The sequence below is a fragment of the Cebus imitator genome, unplaced genomic scaffold (genome assembly GCF_001604975.1).
Source record: "Cebus imitator isolate Cc_AM_T3 unplaced genomic scaffold, Cebus_imitator-1.0 Scaffold86, whole genome shotgun sequence".
NCBI classification, from domain to species: domain Eukaryota; kingdom Metazoa; phylum Chordata; class Mammalia; order Primates; family Cebidae; genus Cebus; species Cebus imitator.
The window spans coordinates 6,646,645-6,670,027 of record NW_016107401.1 but is presented as its reverse complement, the minus strand read 5'-3'; the positions used below and the strand labels follow the sequence as shown (position 1 = coordinate 6,670,027).

The 23,383-nt window shown below is 48.4% G+C and overlaps 1 protein-coding gene across 1 annotated transcript in view; it reads left to right on the top strand.

Moving 5' to 3' along the window:
• SLIT3 (slit guidance ligand 3) overlaps positions 1-23,383 on the top strand; it is a 544,627-nt gene that overhangs the window by 423,680 nt on the left and 97,564 nt on the right. The window contains exons 11-13 of the mRNA XM_017534462.2: positions 3,265-3,336; positions 14,833-14,976; positions 16,268-16,431. Coding sequence (XP_017389951.2) covers positions 3,265-3,336; positions 14,833-14,976; positions 16,268-16,431 — 380 coding nt within the window. The remainder of the gene's footprint in view (positions 1-3,264; positions 3,337-14,832; positions 14,977-16,267; positions 16,432-23,383) is intronic.

Here is a 23,383-nt window from a genome sequence, read left to right as displayed (position 1 = left end):
AGGGAAGTCGCTTGAGCCTTCTTTGCATGCTTCTTAGTCAGCAGGATGGGACAGTGATCCCATTCCCACCTAACACATCCAATGATGATCATGCGTGCAGTAAAACAATGACTGGCAGCATTTACTGAGCACTGACTGGGTACCAGATGCTCTCCTAGGACTCTGAGGGGTTTAGTCCTCATCACAACCTAAAATATAAAATCTATTGTCATCTCACTTTTACAGCTAAAGAACTTAGGCCAGCTAAGCCCCACCGAGATGGAATTATTATCTGTTTTGTTCCCAGATGTATCCCTAGGACCACAAACTCTATTTAGCACAGAGTTAATATGGCAAAAAAAAAAAATCTTGCTTTATTCAACCATTTATTTATTCACAAATGTAATTTAGCCAAAGTCCACAGTAACTGGTAGAAAAGGCAAGATTTGAACCCATGCTGTCTGGCTCCAGAGCCCACATTCTTTATCAATCTGTCTATATTTTGCCTCTCCGCGCAACCTGTTTACTTAATTTATGAGTGGGCAGGTAACAAGATGCACATTTTCCCCCTACCTGGCACCATCCCCCCAGGAAAGGGATGAGGACTGGGAAGTCTCTGATTTCAGCTGTTGCCTGCTGCTTGCAGAGTAAATTAGTTTCATTTATCGAATAGAACATCTGGCTGGGATATCAGAGATGGGACCATGTGTGAGATTAGTGTCTGCTTGTGCTGAAGATCACAGAGGAGAAGGGAGATGGGCCGTCTGCCACCAAGATCCTGTCTTTGCCCCCACCTTCTCTCTTCCCCTGTCTGGTTTCCCTTAGCCGGGATTTGGAGACAGTCTGAGGGCATTGAGGTGCTTCCTGTCTCTTAGGAAAAGGAATTCAAAATCTGCTTGCCAGACATGAAATTGGCACGCTGCTGCCCGATTCTGAAATATATGTGAACGTTGTTTGAGGAAAGCACCTCTCACTCGCAATTTATTCATTCATACGTGCAGTAGATGCCTACTGTGTACTGGGCTGTATTATAGACACTGCAAGTGTGGCGGTGAACTGGACACACGAGACCCTTGGCCTCACAGAGTTTACAGTTGAACACAAACACACCCAATCCCAGCTTAGGAGCAGCCAAGGTAAAGGGCTGGAGAGCCTTTACCCTTACCTGTGCATTCATTCATTCATGTATTCATTCAGTCAGCAAATATTTATTGTGCTAGACCCTTTTGGGGGGTCTAGAGACCCAGTCACGAACAGCCATGTAACATTACTACTACACTCATGGAGCTGACATGCAAGGAAGCTGGGAGGTGCAGGGGAGGGAGGCAGGAAACATTAAAATCAAATAAATATTTACATAATATAATGTGACATAAGGGTAAGTGGTATGAAGAAATTAAAGTAGGGTAATCAGGTGGTGTAAAACATTAACTGAAATATTAAAGAGACACCTCCCAAGGAAGAAATGTTTGAGCTCAGAAGGCAAGAAGAAGGTAGTCAAGGCAAGACCTGGGGGCGGAAGCCAGGCAGGTCTACACGCACATACCCGAGGTAATCACACAGGCAGGAGAGCCTCAGCCTGCCTCCACCTGCCAGGGTTTTTGTTGCTGTTGTTGTTTTGAGACAGAGTCTCACCCTGTCGCCCAGGCTGGAGTGCAAATGGCACTGTCTCAGCTCACTGCAACCTCCGCCTCCCAGGTTCAAGCGATTCTCCTGCCTCAGCTTTCCTAGTAGCTGGGATTACAGGTGCCCACCACCATGCCTGGCTAATTTTTGGTGTCTTTAGTAGAGACGGAGTTTCACCATGTTGGCCAGGCTAGTCTCGAGCTCCTGACCTCATGATCCACCCGTCTTGCCTCCCAAAGTGCTGGGATTACAGGTGTGAGCCACCACGCCCAGCCCAGGGAGGGGTTTTAACGTACTGGGCTCAGAGGCCTCCAATCCCAAGGTGTGGCGGGTGGTGTGAGGATCCCTAAGCCCCCCAGCTTCTGCTACACTAGAAGTCCTGACATCAGCTGAGACGGGCAGACAGTGACATTACTACATTTGGCACAGTAAGCGGCGGGGCATTAATATGAATTACAAATGTGTGCCTGAGCCATCATGCTGACTTTTATTTAGTCATTAATTTGTTGAAACATTAATGAAACACACCCGCAGGCTGATGGAGACACTCACCCTTCACTCTCAGTGGCGTCTGGAAATGGGGAGTTTGGTTTATCGCGCCCATTTACCATTTCCGCATCCTAATATTTTGTCTCCTCAAAGAAAGTTAACAGCCGGGATCGTGATCCAAGTGAAAATTGAATATTGCTTGCATTCCATGCGCTTTAGGGCTCTGGAGAGGACTTAAGAAAAACGACCAAACCCTCTTAGATCAGTTCCCTGGGTCACAGAGGAGGCTGGACCCAAGAGACAGCAAAGTCTGTGCTGTGAATGTGAGCAGAGAGAGGCCAGCAGAGCTTCTCTGGTGCCTGTACAGAGCACCAGCAAGGGCCAGGCACAGAGACACCCCTGAGCACTGCGCTGGAGTGGGAGACCCAGGAGTCTTCCTTCCCAGGTCTCGCCAAGACATCAAAGACAAGGCCCATGAATCAGAGATACCAGTATGAGCGTCCCTGAAGGCCCTAAAGAAAAAGGGGTAAAAGTGTTCTGAGTTCCTGGGTTCCTGGAACTCGAAGATTAGGAGAAGCGGGTAGAAAGTAAAAGCTTCCATTTTCGTGAGACAGCAAAGCTCCCTAGTTGTTCCTGAGAGCCAGTCCTTGACTCAGCAGTCCCTGTGCCTTCTGGAGATGACCCCAGATGCACAAAGCCCTGTCTAGATGGATGATTAAATGACTCAGCTTAGGAATTCCTAAGATGCAAAGGGATATTAAAAAGAAACGTTCTATAGGCTGGGCTCAACCTGATCAATATCCATTGAAGACACAGGGCCAGTCTCCCACACAGTGTATTTATTGCTGGGGTGTGAGTCATATTAGCAGCTTAGGGAGACACCACAAAGAGACCGCCTCTCCTGTTGTGGATTACATATTGGGCTAGGCTGCCCAGGAGTGGAGCAGGATAGAGCCCATTTTTCCTCGCCTCGTGGACAACCTGCCCCTCCAGCCCCTGGCTGCTGTTGGCTGCTTCTGTCTGTCTGATGAGAAGGGATTAGGCAGGCCGTGGAAGGGGTTGTCCTGAGATCTCACACCCAGAAGTGGCCGAGGTGATGGCTCCCTGCCGGAGTGGGTTCCTGTGGCCTCACATCCGCGGTGATTGATGTCTTCTCCTGCTGTCTTTCAGGGTCCTCTATGGGAACAAGATCACCGAGATTGCCAAGGGACTGTTTGATGGGCTGGTGTCCCTACAGCTGCTGTGAGTAGGAACCTTTTCACTGTTTGTATCTCTGGTACTGTTGGAAGACTCCCACCTGAAAACTTTGAGCCATGCTCTGGAGAGCTCTTTTGACTTTAGGCAGACAAAAGAGAAAAGAAATTTTGAGCTGTCCGTGCTTTACCTCCATTTCCTATTTTTGTGAAAGGAGGGCCAAGGAGTGGGCAGAGGAAGACCGAGGTCAGTGTGCAAAAAGCCACATGATACGGCTGGGGACCCTTTCCCAGGCGTGAAGATACTAAGCACAGGGTTTGGGGCTAGAAATATGAAAAAGTCAAATCCAACGAAAAGGAAAACATTTTGCAGGAGTGTGCTAAGAATTTAGGGAACTAAAACATTCACACATCAAATTCCAGTACTAAACTGAGACAAAGCTGCTGATGGACATGTGACCTTGGAGAAGGGTGGGGGTGAGGGGAATTCAAGAGGAACATAATCAGTCACCAGTGTGACTCCATCTGGGAAAGACAGGGTGGAGAGGAGTGTTTACTTAATTTAAAGGAAGGTGGTTGCCTCGAATTTTAAGCTCAGGAATTATTTGTTTGCATTTATTTCATTCTGGTCATTTGAGCTTAAATGTTTGAAGAAGATAATTGAACTCTGATGTGGAGAAGGAAGGAAAGGAATTTAGCTCATAGGATAGTTTAATTTTTGTGCTGGTAGAATCATCTCTGATTTGTGATGAGGCAGCTGTAGCATCTACACACATGTACCATGGCTGTGGGAATGTGTATGCGTGTGCATGCCTGGGCACATTTGCTCTGTGGCCATCACAGTTCCTCTGGGTATTAGGACCTGATCTTGAGCGATGGAGAAGACCAGGTCTCAGAGAGGTACATGACTGTCCCCAGTCACACAGCGGAATGGGTATGGAAGCTGGGTAAGAACCTACATGGCCATGCCCTTCATTCAGATACCTCCCAGCCCTCTAAATGGCATATGACGTATGTTTGCAGAGAGAGAGAGGAGAGAGAGAGAGAGAGAGTGTGTGTGTGTGTGTGTGTGTGTGTGTGTGTCTTTTTAAAATTACCTCCAAGTCGCAAGCAGTGAGAAAGAGGCCTGTCACCTCCCCACCTCCCATGTGCTGTTCAGAGGACCCACAGCATGGGTTTGTGGGCCAGGGCTCAAGCTGGGTCTCCAAAGGCATGGCAGGCACAAGAGCAAAGAGGGAGAGAGGAACAAGGTTGACACATTTTATATGGTTGATGCCCACGGACTCTTCAAGAAAGAGGAAGTGAGAGTTTTCCTCCAGCCCTTTCTTCTCACGTTTCCTCTACCCTTCCCATGTCCTTTAAGACTCAGCTCTGGACAGATTCTCCCAGAACACACAATAATGTGAATTATGTAGGCATAAGACGCCCAGCAAGCTTCCAGGGAGCAGGTCTGTCAGACCGACAGCCAGGCTTGTTTCAGTGAAGTTGAAAGCAAGAGAGAGAAATGTCTCTTTTTCTCTGCATCTCCCCCAACTCTGTCTTCACATCTGCCTCGCTCTGTGTGTCTCTGGGTGGGCATATTCCTGTTCAACGGTCCCAGCTTTTGGTGGGCTTTTAAGGCTATCTGTTAGAATGACAGGCCAGGGCTCTGCAGGGAGCTGGGTGTTTCACAGATGGTATTCTTTGCTTGTAGCAAAGAAACTGTAAGTTATAACTGCCACCATAAGGCTGGTTAACGGTAGCTATTAACCCCTTGAAAGAAGAGTAACAATAGCATCCACCTTGAGGTGGATTTGGCAGTGTTGCATGCCACCAGGCTGGTGTGATTTTCCTTTTATAACCTGTGTGTTTGTGTGCAGGAAGGAAAATGCCCCTGCACACATTAAGGAGACACAGAATGTGCATCACAGGGCCTCGCCCAGTGCATCTATACTGAAAAAGACATGTATCTTAGCTCCAAGCTAACAGCAGTCATGAGGTTATTCGAACTATGAGGACTTTGCATGGGCTGGGAAGGCAACTCCAGTTTAATGTCACCATTTTGAGCAGATGGAATCGAGCAGTTTGGGGTAAAGAAGAAGCACCTCCCCTCTCTTGAAACCAAGAGATGACACAACTCAGGCAGGCCTTCCAGAAAGAATCGGTAACTGGGACTCAAGCAGCTGTCATTGGGTTTTGACCTGCCATTATGTGGCTGGAAAGCAGGCCCTGATTTGATCTAATTTAGTGTTCAGCCTGCTGTAGATTGGATTTCTCTCTGTTAGACTAGAAACACTGATAAGAAGGCTCTCATTAGAATACCCTGGTAGTCTGGGTAATTTTCTCTCTCCTTTGACTCAAAGGCTCTTTGTGAGAGGTTTGCACTTTTTCTTCTCATTCCATCTCTCAAATAATTGGTACTGGCAAAGCTGAACTGTCTCTGCCACACGAAGTGGCCCTGGACATTTCCTTTCTGGCACTTGCTGCGATGCTGGTGGTAATCGAGTGGGTGCATTGTAGTTGGTTCTCCTGCCTGCCTACCCTCTTTCCCCACTCCCCTGGACTTTTCGGCCGTCCTATCAAGCTTGCCCAGTCCAATATGTACACAGCCAGCCTCCTTGGAGGCTTTTCTTGGAGTGTTCCTTTGGGCAAATGCCCAAAACTCTTGGCCATTCTGGGGAGAATGTCTCCGTTTTTTAGAGACTACAGCAAATGCATCTACAAGGACAAGCCCTAGCTGTCCTAAACATGATATTCCGCCCTCAGTCTCCAAGAGCCTCACAAGAGTTACCTCCTTTAGTTTAAGTTCCAAAATCTTAACATTCAAAGGAAGCTCAGGGCTCCAAGCACAGCCTCCTACCTGGCTAGGACAAGAATCCCTCCCGCACATGCTCTCACAAATCCCGCGTCACTTATTTGCTGATGGTTCCTCTGATAAGCCCTCACTGCCTAGTAGAAAGCTTAGAAAGCTCTTTCTTATACTACACGTCAGTAATGGTTTCTAGAAAAGTCGATTATCGTTGTCTTTGGATGTTTGCAGATAGCTAGTATGTCTCCCTATAATTAATGCTAAACATGTTCAGTTCCTGCAGCCATTCATTGTAAAAACACGCCTTTATTGTTTCTTACTAGCAACCCTTATTGTGTTTAGGGGATGCAAGGTAATCTACCAGCTTTCCTCCTTAAAACTGGCTGCAAGGAAGTGAGTTGGTCCCTGTTTGGACACTGGGAAGTATGTTTAGAATTGAAATATCCCACATGGAGGCATCTCAGAACCCAAAGTGAGAAGAGGACATATCACTGAGCACATGATCCAAACTCCAGGAATGGGAGCAGCTCAATTATTATAGAAGTGACCTGTCTTCCTCCTCCCTGGAAGCTCAAGGTGAATGGTCTTGCTCCTTTCTAGTGCCCTGCCCACCCAGGCTCACAGGCTTCTGGGACATCTGTGAAGATGATGATCCTCTGTGGGCAGCCAGCATTGTGCCCTGAGATCCCTCACCTTGTAGCTCAGAGGTCCCTCCTCCCTAAAGCAGGAAAAGGCTGTCATTTCCTCCGCTGATGGACAGCAAGCTGCACTGTTATAGCTCCCCTCCAGGGAATAAGGAGCATTCATTTGGTGCTCATCCATCATGTGACATGCATAGGAAAGTCACTTAAGTGGGGAGGGCAGACATTTGAGGTGGAAGCTTTTAAACCTGCTCCAGGTGGTCTTAAAGCAAACCAGACTGTCTTCAGGCTGGAATAAGTTAAGACAACTCTAGCGCCTGTTGTTTAATTTTCTTGGAGGGCAGACAAGACCATTTGAAGCTCTCAGAGTTTGCCAAGCAACATGCCAATTACAGAGCAGTGAGCAAAACTTCACTCCCTATAGTTCACTTTCCCCCACCAGCTGTTTCACAAGAACTACTTACTACTGCTAATAATAGCAGCTAACATTTATTGAATACTTAATATGCTTCAGGACCTGAAACTGCTAAGCGATTTCATGTGCATCATCTCATTTAACCTTTACCACAATGCTCAGAGGAAAGTATTGTGGAAAGGCCCTTTTTACAGATAGGGAAACTGAGGGTTAAGTGACTTGACCATTGTCACTTAGCATGTAAGTGATGGAACCAGGATTGGAACCTGGGCAGTCCATCCCCTTAACCACAGCACATCCTTCCAGAGGCTTCTGCTTTACCCAGTCACAGGCAGATCTGCAGAGCCAGTTTTTTTGATATGCAGAGCAAGAATTTCTCAATGGCTCAAGCCACAGAGAGGGTGCTGCTGAACTGCAGATCAACTCCTTTTGTTATGGCTCAGTATAAGTTATGGCTCTGTGTCCATGGAACTTTCTCTAGTTCATTGTCATCAGCCCACTAATGTCTGCCCTGATCCCTATGAGAGGAGAATCAAGGAGCTGCTTGTGTTTACAGACCCAGTCAAGGTGGGACAATGAGAATTCTCCCCAGCGGAAGAAGCAGACTGACATGGTGATGCATTCTTGAGGAGGGGTTCTTCCCTCTCTTGTGTACCTGGAAAGCCCTTGGACAGTTAAATTCTGGAATCATTCCATGCTAGTGCTTAAATGAATGGTTCACCCCCATTTAAAGGACCAATTGGTAACCATGTGGCTGTCAGATAGGAAAGTTACCACCCTAATAGTCATGAGGGAAGGAATGGGCAAGCCACAATACGTCAGATCACTTGATCTGGTGACCAAATAATAATTGTCCCTTTATGGTCTCTTGGGAAGTCTCAGCTTTCATCTGTTTCCCTTCGGAAAACCCAATGGCTTCCGGCCCATTCCTAGCGCCCTCCTGTGTCTCTGGAGTAGAAAAAGGTCTTGTTTTTCAGATAGGCCGCCCGATGGCATTGCTGCATGCATGGTTACTCTTGTGTCAGGAATCACCATGACAACCCACAGCCCTTGACAAGCAGTGCAGTCACCAACAGGAGAGAAGGAAAGAGTCATTGTTGCCCCTAGTTGGGACTTGGAGGGCGCCTCCTGTTTCCTCTTGAGTGTGTAGCATGACGTGGCCTAGAGTACCCATTTGCAAGCACAGAGAAGATTCTGGCCAGGCTCAGGATTCATGGCATCAGCCATCATTGGGTTCTTCCCCACAACTGGCCTCAGGTTGCTGAAGGTCTAAATCCCCATATTTTATAGGGAAAGGATGAGAACACAATGTTCTAAGGTTGGAGAGTGGTCCTTATTACAATTAATGGATAAAGAAGTTCAGGATGATGGAGGGTTAATACTAGGGAAATTAAAAGGAAGGCATATGAATGCAGGAGGTTTGACTCTATATCCTGCAGCTGAATTAGAGGTCCAGAATAGCTCCCCTAGTTGGTGTCCTCACTAAGAGTTCATGCCGATGTGTAGAGGTTATAACTACTTCCACTTTTTTAAATAACAAAGAGCCTTTATAACCCACTTTTTATAAATTATTCTCCTACTAAAGGAGCTAGAGAAAGGATTATGCCGGATGCCTGTTGGTGCCATCTTTTTCCTGTTGGGTATCTGCATCCGAGTGTTCATGAAATAAGAAATGGACTCCCCAGCCCTGCTTTAGGAAAAGAAGGCCCACAGAGCATGTTTCTTGGCAGGAGCCTGGGCCCATCTTCCCATCCCATGGTCTTTTCTGGAAGAGCTTCATCCATTCTCCTGGAAGGGGCCACTGCATTCTTTCTTGGCACCAGTGTTCCGAGGAGGCCTTGCACTCTGGAGTTTGGAATGTGCTTTCAGCATTTCCAGACAAATACCATAGAAATGGGAGAAGCAACAGAACCAGTGTCCTCCACAGACCCTTGGTCAAGTGTGGAGATTATAAACGCCACCAGAATGATTGCACTGGGCCACAGAGTCAACATGTGAATTGCTGGATTTGCCAACGTGATTTCGATGCAATTGATCATTAAGCCTGACTCCAGATGTCTGTGTTTTCCAAACTTTGCCAAAAAGTCCTGTGGGCTCCAGAGGGAATCTTCACTGAAGGGTGAATCAGAGCAAAGGCAGTAGCTAACAGTAGGGCTCAGCGATCTTCTGCCCCATGGGGCTCTTCAAAAGCTTGGGTGTGGTGGGTCCTTTTAATGGATCAGAATGGACCTGGTTTCCCCGCTGTGTGCCCATCTCCCCTTGCTACCTGGACTCCAAATGAACAAAGCTGGAAACTGCTACCAGTGATGAGAACACCTGGGACTTTTCTGCATAGGCCAGTCCCCGTCCCCTAGCAGGAAGACTTGAGTTACGAGGTTCTCCTTAGGCCTGATATGGGCATTTCATTTTTCCCCTCAAGCTCCAGCTTTGTGACTCCCAGTGGCTTCTGTTTTCTGCCTTGCTTTTCCTGAAGGCCACAGCTCCCGGAAAGCAAGATCTCTCAGCAGCACAGCTAGGCTGGTTAGTGGGCTGAGTGCTAATACCTCTTGACGTGGAACATATGTGGCAGCCGAAAGTGCTCCAAGGCAGGGGGTGGCAGAGGGGCTCCTAGAGCTCACACCAGGAAATAAATTTAGAAGGTGCTGTACATGCACTCCCACTCTCCAATGTGCCACTCTCCTTAATTTCCTCTGACGGGAGCATGGCTCTTTTTGCTTTTGTTCTACCTGATTGTAAAATCAGGGAGTGGCTGCAAAGAGGGTGCCACCACCGCCCCCCATCAGCCTCAGGTGGCTCCCTCAGGCCTTTAGTGAGAGGGGACCGGCCCTCAGGACAGCATGATGATTGGAAACAAAAATCTTTGGACTATGATGGCATGAGTCCAAATGCTATCCTGCCACTTACTGCTTGTGGAACTCTGGTCAAAGTTATTTAAGCTCTCTGAGTCCCGGAAGTGTCACCTGTCAGCAGGAGATTAAATGGGAGTGCCTGGCCTTGTGAAGTACTTCATAGGCATTACCTGTTAGGTCATGTGGCCCCTGCTGTTCACCTGGTGGTTGTGGGTCACCTGTTCTGATCATCTCAGCCTTCCCTCTCTATTCATTTATGTGATCGCCAAGGGTCCTTTGGGAGATAGGTCTGGAGCAGGTGGTCCCAAAAATTCACTGGATCTGCATCTGGGAAAATACTGATGAGTACAGTATTCATCAGGTACTTCCCATCTGCCTGACTCACTGGATCCAACAGCAGGTTGGGCTGAGGTGGGGTCTAGAGCTGGGATGTCACAGTTGTCAGTTTGAGTACCAAGCAGCCTCTTGAATGAGGCCAGCTGGGACATCCCAGCTTGTGTGCTGTTGCTATTATCTCTGTCCTATAGTTGTCCCTGGGCCTGCTCAGAGTAAGGAGAGCACAGAGGCAGGCATATCACTCACACATTGCCATTCAGCCGATGATCCTGAAGGTGGAAGCCTTGCCTTGTACAGGTTCAAGCCACTCACTAAAGAACGTGCCACTTGTGCCAATGAAGGCTTGATCAGCATCCCATGCTGAGGCTCCTTCCTGGGAGTCAGGAGGGCTTCAGATGCCTCTGCATTCCCAAGAGGCGAATAGAATCTTCCAAACCCAACCAGACCTTTGTGCTCCTGAAGCATGCCCAGGTACAGTCAAGGCTAGCAAAAATAGCCACTTCTCACACACAGGGAAAATGGAAAAGAGAATATAGATTTTAAGTAGTAGATAAGAGCTGGCTTTGGGGTGAAACAGGCTGGAGCTTCACTTATTGCTAGGGGACCTTGAATCCATCACCACTCCAAACCTCAGTTTCCTGATTGGAAAAAATGAAGGTAATCAGTGCTCTTATGAGGGTTAAATAAGATAGTGCCTGGGAAGTACTTGAGAAAAGCACACAGAGATGTCTCTAGAGAGGATGCACACAGCAGTTACACCACTGCTCCTCAAAGCGGGATGAGCCAGGACAGAGCAAGCATCCTGGAATCTCTGCTGCAAAGAGGGAGAATCCGTCTCTCCAGTGAAAGAGGGAGGCCTGCGTTCAGAATTCCTTATAGAACTGCTAAGCCTCATTCCAAATGTTTGTTTACTCTCTATTTGCTCCATAATATGGTGCTTTTACAATTCCCCTCCAACTCTTGTCCACATACCAAATAGCTAAGAGCTTCTTTCATGGAAACCGGGCTGAGTTGAGTAGCTGCCAGCCTTCCTCCCAAAGGAAAGAGGGCACAAAGACAGGCTGTTAGATCTTGCTGATGCTGGGGACCAGTGTGGCTGTCCTCAGCATCTAATTCTGGATAAGCAGCTTAATTTTATCTCTCCCTGCACCTACGCACCGCGCCTGAGGGAGCCAAGCATCCTGAGAGAGAATGAATGACCAGAAGACTCTGCCCTTTTTTCTTTTGCTCCGTGCTTCATAAGCCCCACACCTTGGGCTATCTTTGCCTAGTAATTCTGCCAGCCTGGGTTGTTTTGATGCCTTCCATGTTTGAAGTAACATCCCATGCTGAGAGATCAAGGAGCAGTAGGAAACAAAGAAGCATCTGGATGAGCAAAAAAAGAGCCTATATTTAGGCCTGATGAGTGAGGAGGCATTGCCAGGGTGGCATTTAGTTTGTATGAAGGCAAGTCTAAATTGCCATTTCCTTCTCCCCATGGCCATCTTCCCTGTCTAGTGCCTAATATGCCCGAGAACCAAGTGCTACAGTTGGGCTCATGAATATGCACTGGGGTTTTAAACCTAAATGCCCACTACAGCAAGGAAGGTCATGTAAACTTGTGAAGGGGACACAATAGGGAGTAGTGAGGACTGTGGCAAAAAGCATATGTCCTATTTAAAGGGGACAGCTACTCCATGGCTGCCTCCAGGAAACCCAGGATGGCCTATACTCCTGAATTTTGTTTTTCAAGACAAAATAGAAATCTGGTGTGGTATGGTATAGGGTGTGTGTGTGTGTGTGTGTGTGTGTGTGAGAGAGAGAGAGAGAGAGAGAGAGAGTGTGTGTGTGTGTGTGTGTTGTATGAAAGTTTCCAATTTTTAAAACACAGGGAGGATTGAATAAACACATTTATGTGGCATGATGCAAAATGTCGCAAGAAGGATTCTATCCTCAGGTCATCAGATAGGCACCTCTGACCTGCTGTGTACTGAATAGTTCAGCATTTCCTGACAAGATGATGTACTCAGAAGGCCCTGAATGTCAAAGTTTAGAACAAAACACTTACCACGTGTGCACTTAAAAAAAAAATCAAAACACTGTGTGTGTGAAGGGTCCATTCCTGAGCCCCGGTCGCTGGGCTCTGTTCGGTCCTCTGGCTCTTCTCCATTTCTCGGCTCTATCATATTTCCTTCAAATGTCCCCAAAATGCAGTGACATTGACTAAATTTAATACACAAAGCATAGGAATTTGGTTGGGGGGAGTGTTGCAAAGAGTATAGACAGACAGGACGGGTAGACAAGATATTCATAAAGAAGAAACTGAGCCCTTTAGAAAACTCAATTATCGTAACCATTTCCAGCATGCTCCCTAGAAACGTGTGACCTTAAACATGCCCACCAAACTCTCAGCCTCAGTTTCCTCCCCTGTCACTTGTGAGGCAGGCTCTGTCCATCTGCCCAGGTTCCTGTGAGAACAGTGGGTCACTGGGAAAGCACTCTGGAAAACACAGAAAGTATTCTAGTAGTATGAGCATTTTTTTCCACTGCCAGGCAGGAGGACATCTGTGTGAACCCTTGGGACCTTGCCCGTTATTAGCCAGATTAAACAGGCAGTTCTTCTTCCACTTGTCACTACCACAGCTGCTTGCCTGCACGCGAGTACACCGGGACCATGGGGAGGATGGGGCCTGCAGCAAGGGAGAAGTGGCACGGATGATTTAGCACCATGGGCAGCCCCACCATTGCCAACTGCAACCCCCCGGGTCCTGGTATGGAGAGACTCGTGAGGCAGGCCAGCCCGGGATGGATCTCATGGGTCATTCCCCACCAGGGAAGGGCTGAGGCAGCCTTGAAAGTAAAAATTTTGAAATTCAACATTTCTGCTGGTTAGTTCATCTTCCTCTTCCCCCAGTTTCATTTGAGAGGGGGTGAGAAATGATTTTGCACTGGCTCCCAGGCACACCTAGTCAATCTAGGATAAGTAAAGGTAATTCTTAGGATCTCAATGTGCTTGACTTGCCAGCCCTGCTCTGGAAAACTCTCTGTCACCCTCATGGCATCCTCTGCTTTCCCAGATTTCCATCCAAAGGGCAGCTTCCTGTGATGCTTTTTTAGGGAGTCTGAAGCGCTAAAAACATGATCCCTCGTGGATAGGAAGTCTGACCGTGGAAGGGGTGAGGGGAGATGGGTGGCACCTTAGAGAAGGAAGACCCCTGAAGCTGCATATGGAGTTTAGTACACATCTTCGTAAAGAATACACACCAAGAAGAAAAGGAGGAATAAAACAGATGTCATTGGTGCCATGATAGAGCTCCAGGTCCTATGCGGAGGTAAATGAGAAACAAATATCCTATAATCACAAATCACGATGAGTGCCAGAAAGGAAATAAACAGGGGGGTGTGGGAGACAATAACGGGGTGAGGGTCCCCTTGTAGATGAGGGGGTCAGGGCAGGCCTCTGAGCAGGGGACATTTGAGCTACAATGCACAGAAGGAAAAGAAGGAAGCCCTGCCGAAATAAGGTAAAGAGGGTGTTCAAAGGTCCTGGGGAAGAGTCTCCTGGTGTGTCTGAGGAACCAAAATGCAGTCAGTGGTGGGCTGGGTGCGGTGGCTCAGGCCTGTAATCCCAGCATTTTGGGAGGTCGAGGCGGGTGGATCACCTGAGGTCAAGAGTTCGAGATCAGCCTGGCCAACACGGTGAAACCCCGTATCGACTAAAGATACAAAAATTAGCCGGGCGTGGTAGTGCATGCCTGTAATCCCAGCTACTCGGGAGGCTGAGGCAAGAGAATCATGGAGGCTGCAGTGAGCCAAGATTGCGCCACTGAACTCCAGCCTGGCCGACAAGAGCAAGACTCCATCTCAAAAAAAAAAAAAGGCAGTGGTGGGACTTAAGGGTAGTAAGTTTTGGGTGAGTGGGATTAGGATGAGGTTGGGGAAAGGGGCCAAGGTCAAACTACATGGGACTCTGTGCTCTGTGTGGGTGTGCACACACGTGTGTATGAGAGAGAATCCATGTGTGTGCACACATACATGCCTACATATAATGCAATTTTTCTGGGAGGATGACCTATAACTTTCATCACATTGCCAATAGGATCCGTGACAAAAGAACTGTAAGGAATAATCTGAATCAAATTGCCCGTAGTCAGTCAACTAAAGCTCTAAAACAATTATACCAAATGATTTTTTTTTCCTTTTCGATTTCTGGAAGCTCTGAATCCTAAAACAGAAAGTGAAGCACTTAGGGTGCCTTTCAGGTCTTCCTTCAAGGTCATGGGTGCAAGAGAAGGCACCAAGTAATAGCAGTGCGTGGGACAGTGTCTGTGGTGACAGCGGGTGCAGGTGCCCAGAAGTGTTTGGGGTTTCGGTAGACACAGGAAGGCAGGTCTCGCTCTCTTCTGTTCCGCAGCAGGAGCTCAAGGCTGCAAGGATAAGTGATGGGAGCTTTGCAGCCCATCCCCTGCAGGTGCAGCCCATGCCCCGAAGATAATTACCAGGATTAGTGACTCACCAGGCTCTCTCCTGCTTGCAGCCTTCTCAACGCCAACAAGATCAATTGCCTGCGGGTGAACACGTTTCAGGACCTGCAGAACCTCAACTTGCTCTCCCTGTACGACAACAAGCTGCAGACCATCAGCAAGGGGCTCTTCGCCCCCCTGCAGTCCATCCAGACGCTGTGAGTACACTGCCTCGGGTGCCAGTGGGTGCCCAAGCAGCAGGAGACCCAAATGCCCATCATGGAAAACACCCGAATGAGGGCAGGACAAGCACATCCAGGAGGAGTTCTAGAGCCTGCAGTGAAGCTAGAATCATAAAAATAGGAATAGCTTAGCTGTACCAAGCCCTTACACAGTGCTTGACACCACACGGAGTATTTATCCTGTTTTAAAGCCCTTAAGCCTCACAACCACCCTGTGTGATGCTGTTATTATCCCTCATGTCTGTGGAAGGAAACCAAGGCATAGAACGCTTAGGTAACTTCCTCAAGGTCACACAGCTAGCAGTGAGCAGGTTTTGAATCCAGGCGAAGGAGGTCCTGAGCTACCTTCGTAGCTGTGGTTACTGTATTCCGAGCAGACTCCATTTCTGCAAATAGCGCACTCCTGCCCACCCTGTAAAACCAAGCCTCCGAGGTGGGGACTCTTCCTCTTCGGGAAGTATTTCCTCACTTCCATCCACTGCAGATATTCATAAACGTTTTACTTAAATAGATGACATCCAAGTACAGATTTCAGCCCATTTTCTGATGGCTCCAGCCTCAGGCATAGACCCCAGCCCCAGGCCCAAGCCTGCAATTAGACTGTGGGCTTCTGGAGACCCTGTAAGTCATCTGATGTTTATTGTCCCTGTAGCCAGAGACAGGAACCAAGACACAGTAAGAGCAGTGGCCATATATTGACACTGACCACGTGCCAAACGCTGTGTTCAGTGCTTCACCGTTTTTCTTACTGAGCCGGGGAAGCAAAACCCATGGTGCTCTTATGATGATAAGGATAATTACAACAATACCCGCTGCTATATATGGAATACCCACCATATGCCAGGCGCCGTGCCAGCTGCTTTATGTGCCTCGTGTCACCGAGCTTAGAGAAATAAAATGCATTCTACCCCAAGTGCAAACTCTAAGCCCGCAACTGGGTTTGCCTGTCAGAATCGCTGTGGGTAAGAGTAGAAGCGGTCAGTGGTGGACCCTGCCCCAAGTGGGAAGAGCTGGGAGACCAATTCCCCAGACCAGATGCTAGCTGCATCTGTGACTCTCTTTTGCAGACAGCGGGCCTCAGACCCCCTCTTTGAGCCCTATCTGAGACTAGCACTCCCGCCAAGGCCTCCTGGGGTGATGAAAAGGAGGTGGTGGGGGGAGGCATCCTTGCACTGGATTGCCAGGGGCCCAGTGCAAGGCAGGGTGGTGATGGTGGAGGATCGAGACACGCTGGCTCTCCTGATTAACGGCCCCATCCCTCTCACAGCCACTTAGCCCAAAACCCATTTGTGTGCGACTGCCACTTGAAGTGGCTGGCTGACTACCTCCAGGACAACCCCATTGAGACAAGCGGGGCCCGCTGCAGCAGCCCACGCCGACTCGCCAACAAGCGCATCAGCCAGATCAAGAGCAAGAAGTTCCGCTGCTCAGGTAATCAGGTTACGGGGCTGGGCCCCGCTTTCTGACTCAGAAAACAGCAACCCCAGAGAGGCCAATAATCCAATCTGGAGGACAGCGAGCGCTGTAATGGCTCCTGGGGAGCATCTTTGCAAATTAAATTGGGGAAATTCAGTTAGCCCTGCAGAAAACCAATTACCTTATGGATTTAAAATAAAACACACAGAGACACACACACACACACATACAGACACACACAAAATAAAGGCATGGGGAGGGGGAGGCAGTTGCAGGGGAGACAGAACTCATGCAGCAGCATGTCTCCAAGAGCTAGGTAGAAGGTGGGGCTGGGGCAGCCTTTGCACATGTGCCTGGTACAGGCTAAGATTTATTTTTCTCATTTCCAAAGGGCAAATAGAGAAATAAATATCGCTTGTCTGTGTAATCTTGGGGACCTCCCACTCCCTTTGGAGACAGACTGTGGTACAACCCTTTGACCACAGTATATTATAGCTTTCACATATTCACAAATAGCACTTTCCCTGGCTATCTTGTCCACCGCAGACTACTGTGTTCTGAGCATGGAGAGAACGGAAAAGAGTCGTGCTTGGGGAGAAACAAAGCCTTGTTCTTCTGTGCCCAGGATCTCTCTAGAAACCTTCCTTCTCACTGCACCCAGGAAGGACATGGGGGAGAACAGCAGGGGAATTCTCAGCCCATCTTGGAAAGAGAAGTAGCTCTCCTTGACCCGACAGCTACATGAACAGGCAGCTAAAAATTGCTATCATTTGTGTCCTTTTCTACCGGAAAAAAAAATCACCAAACTGCATTGTGCCCCCAGTGGTGAGAGATTGATCACACAAAGTGCCGAGGTGGGTTGTAGCCAACCCTCACAGTCTGTCTGGCAGCAAGAGCAGTTCTTCCCCTGCCCAGGAGCTTCTGATGCAGGCGAGTCTTCCTGGGGAGAATCCCGGTGTGGGGAGAGGTCACTGGGAGAAGACCAGCGGGTGGACTTCTGCTTCTCACAACATCTTCTTGTCCTTTAAGTCAAATTCTTTAGCCAAGGTCTCCAGGATGATAAACTTTAGCTCTTTAACTTTTGTTAACAGAAACAAATACCTTGGGAGGGCCTGGAGATGATGCAGGGACTTTGTGGCACTGTGAGATGTTGGTACCAATTTGCCTTCCCTAGAATGATGGTGTCGATTACGAGAGCAGTCTTTCACCTGTGATGAGCATGGTGCTGAAGGCCTGTAGTCCTCTTTGCTTGTTCCAGTGGTCCTGGGAAGTCAGTAGGAGAGGTCTTCGCTCTAAAGGAGAGGGAACTGAGGGTTTAGAGGTGAAGGGGCACTCCACGGTCACAAGCTAGCAAACAGCGGAGGCAGGAGTGAACCTCAGGTTCGTTTTGCTCCTCACACCACGCAGCATCTAGGAGAGACGGAGTATTTGGGAAAGACAATAAGTTGCTTGGATGACCTCCTTCCCTGTTCTCATGCCCCCACCCCTACCCATTCCCTGAACACTGTCCTCGGGTTCCTTCCTCGGCCTGGCAACATCTCTGGAAAGAAAATCTCACCCAAGGCACTTCGTCCTTTCCCCAGACCCTTTCCTTATGACTCAGGCCTCTATTCCTACCATTGTCTGGCCAGAGCTGAGTTAATTAGCTCTGACAAGCAGTGGTACTCACAAAGAGGGACAGTGAGAGCCAGAGGAGGGCAGGGTATTGTCTGCCAACCTTGATGACCCTTTGGTCTCATAAGTATCCCGTTAATACCTTGGACCCCAGATGGATGCCGTGGCCCTGCATGGCACAGCAGGGAAAGAGTCAGTTTAGGATCCAAGGACTGGTGTCTCCCCAGAATCACAGTCTTGGCAATTTGCTAGGCATGACTGTGGGCTGGTGTTGGGGGTAGCGAGGTGGGGGTGGGGTTATAGAAAGAACAAAGTAGGAGAAAAGGAAAATAGAAAGTGGACCTACGGAGCGGTTGAGCTTAGTTCAAACTCTGGCTCCGCCACTGTCTTCCTACCTGTAGATCTATGGGATCCTGGCTGTTTTTCCTATGTGGGGGAGGGGTGGTTGAACATTTTTACAAAGAAACAGGGAGAAGGAGCCGGGTTCTTGGATTGACTCTGTCTAAAACATCTTTTTTAAAAAAATCAATACTAAGAAAGATTATTCCTAAAAAGTAGAGATGTTTGGAGCCAGCATGAGCCTGACACGTAGCACTCTGTGTGCTTTTATTTTACGTCGTTGCAAAGAAAGCACGACTCCTGAGCTCCAAAGGCCTCAGCTTTGAGAAACACGGGGTTCCAGACCTGCCTTGGCCTTGAAGGGAAAAGAAAAAAAAAATCATAGATCTAAAACTCTGTGTTTCCAGGAAGCTCCAGAGGAAAGAAAGGGGGGCAGGTGACACAGACTGGATGTGACAGATAATAACTCTGTATTTTACCTTCTCCTAAAAGCACCCCCATTGAAAAGACAGCTGATGTAATTAGGAGGCAATTTGAGGGCTGCTCCATAATGCATCCCGCCCCTCCTTAGGCAGGGCGTCTGGTTTCCCAGCTGCCTGTGTCTGCTTCTCTCTATCAGCTGCATCCGCCGCCTTGGGCAGCAGGATCAGCTTAAAGGTATATGCTGCTGCTGGCTGGCACAACATGACCATCAGATTAAGTCCTCCCGAAAAGGCTCCACCTGGCTGCCTGGGACCCCAAGCCCACCCCTGGGAGCACTTGGCCATTGCAGGGTGCTGTCTGTCTTCCCTCATGCCTTCCCGATTTGTATGAGAAGAATCTTGTTGAAAAGTACAGAGGGTGGTGATGCCATGTCCAAAGAGGGCAAACAGCAAGAAAGCACTCAGGAAATGACCGAATTTTTAGAGGCCTTAGAGGTCATCCAGTTTATTCTAGAGATGGATGCATTGAGGTCCGCACAGCAGCAAAATCTTATCTAAGGTATTGAGTATTATTTTCAGGGCAAGATCTGAAACCCAGGACTTCTGACATACTGTGAAGACTCTTGATAATTTACCTACAAATCCTTCCATTTCTTTTTGTAGAAAGAAAGCAAAGAGAAAGAAAAATAGATTTTAAGGCTTGGTGAGAGCGGGGGTTTGCACGAACAGAATGGATTTTCCCTGCTCTGCTACCAGGGTCCTAATCAAACTCAAATTTGAAGACCCAGAACCAGAGTGTTCACAGAGCCCTGCAAAGCCATGTCAAAGCAGAACAGAGTCCAGATTCTATTGGCTGACTCTAGTGCACATTGTGGGAGGGTTAGGAAGGAGGAGAGGCCAGACCCAGAGCTGTGGCCGGCTCTTCCTAACTGGTCCATCATGGCAGACAACCTGTGCACTGTTGAGATGCTGAGACCATCTAGAGCATACACCCAGTCCCAAAAACACAAAATGGAAGAATGTTGATACTGGCCCTCATGTCAGAGGTCAGTCAGAGAGGGTCTCAGTCACCTGGCCTTAGCTGAAGTTTCTTCAAGATGCGCATCTCCAGCCCAATCCCAAGTGGGAGGAAGTCCCAAGTCAGCAGGTGCATGGAAACTGACCCTGATCTATCACACATAGGAATATAAAAACTGAGTACCCTCACCTGGGCCCTTGGCATCCTGACAGTAGTTATTGGTTCATCCTGCTCACTCCCATAATTTCCAGCCAAAGAAGATAGCAAGAAATCAAGAAGGACCCCAGAATTCAGCATCTTCCCCTCAGGCTCATCAGTTGGCTTCCCTGTCCTTCCTTCTCTTAGTCTAAAAGAGGCCCTTCATCATGAGGCTCACTGGCCACCATCTCTGTGAAAGTCGGTGTTCTCAAACAACTGTGATTGCAGGTTTCTAATCCAAACCCTCAGGCCCCATTGGTTTTCCTATCTGTCTCTCTGGCTCGAGAGATGTATTTTCTTTTGACGCCGCACTACTCCTATATTAAACCTCAAATGATCTGGGATGAGTGTTTATCAGCCAGAGCATTTCTGGTGAGCCCAAAGGATATTAAGGAGACTCCTGAACTGTAGAATGTCAAAGGGGGCTTTTTCCTAAAGAAGGGCATTGAAGGTTTGCTAGACCACTGGGAACTATGGATTGTCTCTTGATTTAAGGGGATAGAGGATTGGCTGTGATGGAAACACTCAGCTGTTGAGGGGGTTGGGCCTACGTTGCAAAGCATGCAGAAGATACTTTGCTAAGTTTAATGTCTTGTCAGACCAACTGGTGTGACTGAATGGAGTTTAGAGGCTCAGTTCAGGCATGTGATAGGATCACAGATGTCTGAGTGTTCTTTCATTCCTTGGGAAGGAACCATGCTGCCCTGAAGCTCCTGAGTGTGGGCATCCTGTGATTTCTCTCCTGTTCTTCTCCCTTCCTACTGTGTCTCCCCTGGGGTGGGGCACAGGGGCAGCGGGGCTGCTCTCTTCGGAAGCGTTCCAGTGGAACCCCACTCCTGGTACTAATCACGCTCAGTGGGGGCCTGCTCCGGCTTCCGCTTCTCCACGCTGCTTCCTCTGAGCGCTCCTGTCCTCTCTCTGATGCTGCTTCCTGACCTTGACTCTGACCAGTCGCTGCGGGGCTTTCCTTTGTGCTTGATCTAACCATGTGGTGGAACGATGGAAACGGAACATGGTTCTGTCAAGCACCGCGGAAAGCACCGTGCTCTCCTGCAGCATGGCCCGCCACCGCCGCCACCACCGCTGGACACCTCTCCTCTGCTCTGGAGCACCGCAGCCCACCACCTGCCAGACCTACCTCTCCCAGTCTCAACTCACCAAGGGCAGGAGGGGAGGAGTCTTAAAGGATGCAGACACAGGGGGAAATGGGTCTGTAGAAGCATAATGGGGCCCAACTAAGATCTGTAACCATATCTCCTTCCCAGAATGGAGTCACCCTCCCCCAAATCTAGTCTAGATGCCAGACAAGGAGTGATAACTAGGTTCAAACTCAGAAACTATTGTGCCTCCTCTTCCATTGGAAGGGAACAAGTATATCCAAGGCATATGCCCCATGGTTTCATGGGAGAGTCCCAACCCAAAGTCATTTTTCCAAGTGGCAGCTAACCCAAAGGGGAATTCCTACTGCTTGTGACCCCCCTACGCCTCTCACCACCACCTTTATTGGTATTCACGTCATTTGAAATGAATGTGAGCATGAGAATGGGTGAAACTGGCATGAGTCTGAGACTGGGTCTAATCTGAGGTTCCTTCTGAACCTCACTCCCATGCTTTATGGAAACTCTGTCTCTGAACCCCATGAAACCTAAAGTCTAGTCTGTTTCTTTGACCTTCAAAGTACAGTTAACACAGAGGTGCTGGACTCCTCATCTGGTGCTAGTTCAGTTTCAGGGGAGGGGAGTGTATGTGAATGTGGAAACCTGCTATCTCTGATAATAAAGAGAGGGATCTGGGTACCTCTTATTTTGCTTGTTTCTTGATAAATCCTAGACCCAGTATAACCAGAAGATTGTTTTGTTCATTCCTGTCCTGGAGTCTTTGTCCTATCCTGCAAGAGAGCTAAGGTGGGAACCAAAGCCTAGCTCCAGAACTAGGAGCTGAGACCTGGGCCCCTATCATGAGGTGTTATTACCTCCTCCATCTGAGGTTACCCTTCAGAACCAGGAGCCCAACCATTGCTGAGTAAATTTTTAACATATATTAAGTGCTTGTTATAGACCAGGCTGTGAACTGTTCCACATCATTACCTTGTTTAATGTTCATAAAATCTAAAGTTCCATTTTCCAGATGAGGATATTGAGGCTCAGAGAGGTTAACTAACTCACCCAGGGTCATCTGACTCCAGAATGGCTGCATTGTACTGCTGTAATACCCACCTTCTCAGCTGTGGACAACCCCATTGCCTGGAATTAGAATTTTTTTTTTTTTTTTTTGAGATGGAGTTTCACTCGTTCCCCAGGCTGGAGTTCAATGGCAAAATCGCGGCTCACTGCAACCTCTGCCACCCATGTTCAAGTAATTCTCCTGTCTCAGCCTCCCCAGTAACTGGGATTACAGGTGCCTGGCTAATTTTTGTATTTTTTAGTAGAGACAGGGTTTCACCATGTTGGCCAGGCTGGTCTTGAACTCCTGACCTCAGGTGATCCACCCGCCTCAGCCTCCCAAAGTGCCGGGATTACAGGCATGAACCACCATGCCCAGCCCCAAAATAGAAAATTTTTAAAACCTTGATTTGATAGGGACTTGAAATTTTTTTAAACTCTCCTTTTCAGGCTTTCATCTGTTAATAGAAAGGACTTGGGTAAGAAAGACAGAAAGCATTATTCAAATGGCTCTTCCTCTCCAGCATGGACACACAAAGATCCCGTTTAACACAGAGCAAATCCTCTAGCCTAGAGAAGTTAGTTCCCTTTCCTGCCTCACAGAGAGGAGCATTCTGAGGTCCTCAGCACTGCCCTCAACGTGGCTGGGCCCAGGCCTCTGGGAGTGGGTCCATAATGATGCCCTTCCATCAGTGCTTTACTGGCCCACAGCCACAGGCTGTGGTGAGGCAGTGCCAGCCTCCGACCGTGGGTATTTCCCTCTGTTTCCAGACAGATGGCTGCACTCATAATAGACTCCAATGGGGATAGCTTACTAGGACAGCTCCCTGCCCAACTGGTGACCAAACTCCTAGTAAAACAGTTGGCATCTTCCAGCCACTGGCAGCTGGTCTGCCAGCCTTGCCCATGAGCGGATGTCTGTGTGCCTGACAATGTTCTCCTGAGTCATTCATCACTTATGACCCTTTGCTTATTCACGTCACTGTCTTTTCAAGCTGATGAGTCCTGACAGGACTTACGCTCCCCCCGATTCCTCTACCTGCTGCTTTCCTCCTTTCTCTTATTCCACTCATCTTAGGGATATTGGGAATAGGGAGGAGAGCTCTGAACACATGAGTTAGCAGGTTCATGATGATCTGTTAACAATGAATTTATGAGGCCCAATCAGCAAACTGGCTGCCCAAAGGATGATACCAAATGCATACTGTTGATGG